Here is a 6194-nt window from a genome sequence, read left to right on the forward strand (position 1 = left end):
TGTGACAGGTAAAAGCCAGTGTCTCTGACAGGAGGGAGGAGGGAGTTCCCAGAGAAAAGGGAAGGGAGAGGGGCCCGGTCTGAGACCAAAAGTGCAGACAGCGAGCCGTGGGCTTCTCCCTGAGACCCTGAAACAGAGCCCCAGGAAGAGGTGATGACAAAAGAGAAGGCTTTTGTCAAGCCTCACAAGAGGAAGTGGACTCAAGAGACACGCATCGAGGTCAGAGAACGGCCATGCAGAAGGAAAAAGAGCAAACCAAGCTGCAGCGAGCTCCTGAGCCCTGCGGCCCGGCCACAGGAAACGGGCAGAGCCCTCAGGACCTGTACAGGGCAGAGCGCCAGCCTGAGGCTCTGGCAGCACAGGCCAGGCGCTGGAAACATCAGAGGAGTGCAGCTGTTGCTGAGGGCGCCAGGGTCTGGGGCGTGGAGCCCAAGCCCTGACCAGCCCTGCCAAGACAGGGCAGTCAGGGACAGTGCCAGGTTGCTAGAGGTAGCCTGGGCTGGAAACATGTGAAGGCTTGGGCTATTGCACAGACCCCATGCAAAACTTAGCTAAAGAGCCTGCTCTGCTCCAGAAGACAGATCCTAGTGTATGGCTTGGTCCCAGACTTATCACTACTTCCTGTGTGTGTGTGTGTGCTCAGTCGCTTCGGTCATATCCGATTCTCTGTGACCCTATGGATTATAGCCCACCAGGCTCCTCTGTCCATGGGATTCTCCAGACAAGAATACTGGTGTGGGTTGCCATTTCCTCCTCCAAGGGTTCTTCCCAATCCAGGGATCGAACCTGCATCTCCTGCATCTCTAGCACTGCAGGCAGATTCTTTACCACTGAGCCATCTGGGAAGCCCATCACTACTTCCTAAATCCCTCAAACAACACCCCTGGCCTGCACCCAGGAGAGTGGTTTGGAGAGGTGGGTCTACAAAAGGAACAGGGTGGCTCTGGGGGTAGGTGGAGCCCAGCACTGTTGCTGCGGAGGGTACTGAGAAGGAGGTGTGTCCAGGGAGGAGCTCGGATCAGGCTGGGGGTCGGCACTGGAAGAGGGTTCCTCTCATCCTTCTGACTGGGCACTCATTCTGCACAGGACATTTGGAAGTCAGAGGGAGGAGGACACTCAGAGTGAGCTGTTGCCCTCAACGAGGATTCTGGAACCCCCTGGACTCGACGGGGAGAAGGAGACATTCCCAGAAGCATCGGCTCCGGGGCATCTTAGAACCCTGGCTTGGGGCCTGACCAGAGTAGCCCCCATCTGCTAAATAGGCCAGGGGCCCCGATTCTCTAAGGCTTACATCCCTCCCTCTGGGGTGCGCCCTGCCCCTCCCTGAGTCACCCCAGGGAGAGAGGGGAAAAAAGGGAAGAGAAAAGAGGCATTGACTACAGAGGAAGGAAAAGGAAACAGCAGAGGAGGGAGGAGAGAGACCACACAGGAGTGGGTGACGGCGGAGATCGGAGAGGGCAGATCTAGGGCAGGGGGCAGACAGCCGAGCATCCCGGAGGGTGCCCCAAGAGCGGGGCGGCCAGGGGCGGGGAGCCGTGGGGGCGGGCCGGCCATGTCCCACGGGACCTACTACGAGTGCGAGCCCCGCGCTGGCCAGCAGCCACTGGAGTTCTCAGGGGCCCGCGCGGGGCCTGGGGAGCTGGGGGACATGTGTGAGCATGAGGCCTCCATCGACCTGTCTGCCTACATCGAGTCTGGGGAAGAACAGCTCCTCTCCGACCTCTTCGCAGTGAAGCCGGCCCCTGAGGCCCGAGGCCTTAAGGGGCCCGGGACCCCTGCCTTCCCCCACTACCTGCCGGCTGACCCCCGGCCCTTCACCTATCCCCCACATACCTTCGGCCCCGACAGGAAGGCCTTGGGGCCTGGCATCTACAGCAGCCCAGGGAGCTACGACCCCAGGGCTGTGGCTGTGAAGGAGGAGCCTAGGGGGCCTGAGGGCAGCCGAGGGGCCAGCCGCAGCAGCTACAACCCTCTGCAGTACCAAGTGGCACACTGTGGGCAGACAGCCATGCACCTGCCCCCAGGCCTGGCGTCACCCAGCCAGCCACTGCGCGTCCTCAAGGTAAGAACAGCTCAGTTCTCCTCCGTGCCACCCAGGGGCTGGAGGGAGGCCGTGTGGACGGGGTCTGTGTGTGGTGTTGCTGTGTGAAATCTACCCACCCAAGCCCTCTGTGCTCGCCACCCAGCCATGACCCTGCTTGGCCTCTCTGTGAATTCACTCCCACCTGAAGCCCCACTGTGTGGCTGGAATCCATGTGTCCTGCAGTCTCTGTGACCAGCTGGCCTGCCCTGATCTAAGGGCATCCCCCTCCAGCTTCTCTGCTGCCCACCAGCCCCCTCCTCTCCTTTCTGTGCTGCCTCCTGCTTCTAGAAGAGGAAATGCCTGCTGAGGGTAGAACTGGAGACTCAAGACAGATGGAAGAAAAATGGCCTCAGAGCGTGTGGGGGACATGAAAGGCAGTATGGGTCCAAGCAGCGGATCCTGTGCGGCTGGCAGGGCGGTGGTCGTTCTGACGAGGCCAGGAGCTAGCCCTGAACCCCACATTCCTCCGACGCCCCTCGTGTGTTCTGGCTGGTGGGATCCCTGCCCCACACCCTCACTCCTTTCCCTCCGTGCCTCCCCCTCCAGGCCCCTTTGGCCGCTGCCGCGCCCCCCTGCAGCCCGCTCCTCAAGGCGCCCTCCCCAGCGGGCCCCTCACACAAGGGCAAGAAGGCGGTGAACAAAGACAGCCTGGAATACCGGCTGCGGCGGGAGCGGAACAACATCGCGGTGCGCAAGAGCCGGGACAAAGCCAAGCGGCGCATCCTGGAGACACAGCAGAAGGTGCTGGAGTACATGACTGAGAACGAGCGCCTGCGCAACCGCGTGGAACAGCTGACCCAGGAGCTGGACACGCTGCGCAACCTCTTCCGCCAGATCCCTGAGGCCGCCAACCTCATCAAGGGCGTGGGGGGCTGCAGCTGAGCCCACCTGGCAGACTGTGGGCCCCAGCTCCCGAGCTCAGCCTGACCCTTCGGACACCCGCCCTCGCTGGGGCCCCAGAGCCCCTCACAGGCCCAGCCAGAGAGAGACCATGGACAAGTGGCAGCAGGTGGCAAGGAGGAGGGCAGGCCCGGCATGATGATTCTGTGGCTGAATAAAACTGCATATGACTCGGTGCTGGGGCTGTGCACTGGGCCTGGGCCGGTGTGGGTGTGTGGGTGTGTGGGTGTGTGGGTGTGTGGGTGTGTGGGTGTGTGTGTGATGGAGGCTCTGCGGGCAGGGAATGCAGGAGGCTAGGTCTGTATACCTCTTGATTCCAGGCCCAAATAAACACTTGGGAAATTCAGCAGACAAGCTGCCCATAGCTGTCCCCCAGCATACCACACAGCCAGGCCTGGTATCTCTCCCGCTGCTCTTCTCTCCCTGGACCCGGCCCACTCTACTCCCACCCTAGAGGACCTGGAGTGGCCTCTGGACATTCCCTTAGCAGAGCTCTGTGCTTTGCAGGGAGATCTCTGTATCTCCAGGTCCTCCTGCCCAGGCCTGCCGACCCTAGCCCCGTTCTCTCTCACCTTGAGGTGTAGCTCTGGGACTTCCTGCCCCAGGAGACCAAGGGAAAATTCCAGATGGCTCTGATGTATTTATGGTCACTCAGCAATTGATCTGAGGAGAAGGAAATGGCAACCCACTCCAGTATTCTTGCCTGGAAAATTCCATGGACAGAGGAACCTGGCAGGCTACAGTCCATGGGGTCGCAAAGAGTCGGACATGACTAAGCACATCAGCACAGCAGCAATTGATCTGAGACTCAATCCCTTCTCCCCAGTTCCCAAACTTCAGTCTACCAGACTGACAGACCCCCATGCTTCCAATCCACCCGTGCCCACCTTTGTCCTCCATTCCTCAGGGCATAGGTTCCTTAAAGAATCTGAGTGCTTGGGGGACGAATCAGCTGGGAAAGGCCTCGAGACCTGTTTGTATACAAGAAAACTGATAATGAGGAGGAGGATGACACCCGGCCCCGTGCAATGAACCCCATGTGGAAAGCAGTTTTTTCACAGAACTCTAGCCTGAGAGGCATACTCCGACAGTGCTTGACAGCCTCAGTTTGAATTTCCATCTGCTACGTGCTAGTTGTGTGACCTCATGCCAGTTACTTCTCTCTGTACCTCAGTTTCCACATCTGCAAAATGGGAGGAGTAGTAATGCTGTATGTTCATAGACAGTGCCTAGCACACGGTGAGCACGAATACTTGTTGTTGTTTCCTTTTGCTACAACTGATAGGACCTCAGAGATCTCATCTAAACTTCTCATTCTGCAGGTGAGGAAACCGAGGCTTCAGAGAGGGAAGGGACTCACTCATAGAGTCATGAGATAGGTTAGGGGCAGAGCCAAAATTAGCTCCATAAAATCACAGATCTCAAAGGGGCTGGAAGCAACCTCAAGAGATCATCTGGTAGGCTTTGCCCTCAGACAAGAAGATAGTGTGAGCCACATTTGATAGATAGTTGAGGGCCGGAAGGATAAGAGGCATTCTCCGGAAGCTCACCCAGGCCCTTTGCTGGCTCCATACATGCACCTGTCTCTCTACTTTGCACTCACACCTTCCCCTTGGAGGTATATGGAACAGTGCAGGGCACAAGGGTCCCGTTCAGTCAGTAATCAAGGATTGTCGGATAGAATCAGAGACATGAGAGATTATACAGGCTGGTTACAGTCTCTCCTAGGTCACCAATGACTTACAGGCCACTGCTGAGATAGCAGTGCTAGACATCAAGGAATAACCTTCAGAGAGGGAATCTGGGGTATAGATCTTCCTAGTCCTCTCTCTCTCCCCCTACCTCCACATCCCCGGGTCAGAGCCTCCACATTGCAGACATCTGTGCACTGTGCCTACCTCACCCAGGACTCAGTCTCTTTCCTGCCTTTGCCTCCGTGCTTCTCAGGCACCATCTCCCCTACATCTGTGCCCTGGATCCCCCAGCCCCAGGTCCGGTTTGGACAGACAGATCTGAACCTCACTAGATGGTTTATTCTACCTGAGTTGGGAAGAAGGAGGCACACATCTCAGTGGATGCCTGGAAGAATCCCACACCTTCCTTTCAGCCCAGGGGGATGGGTTGCATAAGGGGGGTTAGTACAGAGCATGGTAAGTGACTCAACCTCCGGATTTCCTCCTCTCAGCTCAAGACCACTGCCCCTGGACTGATGTTCAAGGCTCTGGGTGATGGGACCTGGGTTGCTTCAGTATCTGTCCAATTTCTTTCCCACAGTTCTGAATCATGTCTCCTCCCAGCCCCCAGCACCCGGGGCTCCCCGGGGCGGGTGCCTGCCATGGGGTCTGGAGGAGAGCCACAGCCCCAGGTGAGAGAAGCGTACCTGGGCCCTGCCTGACGCAGAGTGGTGAGCACACTGCAATCCTCTGTGACAGATCGTATCCCGGAGAGAAGACAGGTAGCCGGAAGTCACACTTTCGGAATGAGGTTTTTCAACTGGTTTGGTAAATTATTCCAGAAGTATTTGTTGAGCATCTTTCTCATACCAGCCCCTTGCAAGTTTCTGAGGACACTGTAGTGACCAAGATAAGTCCAACTCTTAGCTGAATAATTCCTCCACCTGTTGTGTTCAGGCAGTGCAGGAGATTGTGGGTCGCAGGAGAGTGAAGTCAGGTACTTAGCCCCTAATGCCTGGGGACAGGACAAGGACTCTGCAGCTGCCTCACAGCCTGGGAGGGTTATGGCTCTCTGCTGCTGCTGGAGCTTACCACTCCTGCAGCAGGTAACACAGCAGAAGGTAACACTGAAGTTGAAACCTTAAAAATGTGCTAGAGGAGGCAGATGTGCTAAACTGGGGGGGAGGGGAGCAGGGGGAGAGCAAAGGCCAAGGCTGTGAGGTGTCCTGGTCCAGAAGAAGCAAGGAGAGCTGGTGAGGCTGACTGAATGGAAACGTGGAAGAAGAGTAGGCCAGAACTGCACCGCCCTCCCTCCAGGACAGTCTTCATCCTCTCTGAAGCAGCAGGCTCCCTGCACCCCGAGCCCCTCTTCCCCCACCACCCTGCCGCAGAGATGCCTGCATCCAGAGGTGGCAGAAAGAAGGCACCCCCGGGAAGGGTGGTTAGTCTCACCCTTGCCTGGGGAAGGTACAAGGTCCTGGGACAAGGGCATGGGAACTTTGAAAACCAGCAAATCAAGGTCCAAAGCGCACACACTT

General features: G+C 57.7%; 1 protein-coding gene across 1 annotated transcript; it reads left to right on the forward strand.

Annotated features, from left to right (window-relative positions):
• Positions 1-1552: 1552 nt before the first annotated feature.
• On the forward strand, positions 1553-2965 carry CEBPE (CCAAT enhancer binding protein epsilon). The gene is made up of 2 exons (NM_001192808.1): positions 1553-2062; positions 2630-2965. The coding sequence occupies exons 1-2, from the start codon at positions 1553-1555 to the stop codon at positions 2963-2965; spliced, it is 846 nt and encodes a 281-aa protein (NP_001179737.1).
• The last annotated feature ends 3229 nt before the right edge of the window (positions 2966-6194 follow it).

Source organism: Bos taurus, chromosome 10 (assembly GCF_002263795.3).
Source record: "Bos taurus isolate L1 Dominette 01449 registration number 42190680 breed Hereford chromosome 10, ARS-UCD2.0, whole genome shotgun sequence".
Taxonomy (NCBI): domain Eukaryota; kingdom Metazoa; phylum Chordata; class Mammalia; order Artiodactyla; family Bovidae; genus Bos; species Bos taurus.

Coding starts and splice junctions, on each gene's coding strand:
- CEBPE (NM_001192808.1), top strand. CDS start 1,553: ATGTCCCACGGGACCTACTACGAGTGCGAGCCCCGCGCTGGCCAGCAG. Junction 2,063..2,629: donor AGCCACTGCGCGTCCTCAAG/GTAAGAACAGCT, acceptor CTCCCCCTCCAG/GCCCCTTTGGCCGCTGCCGC.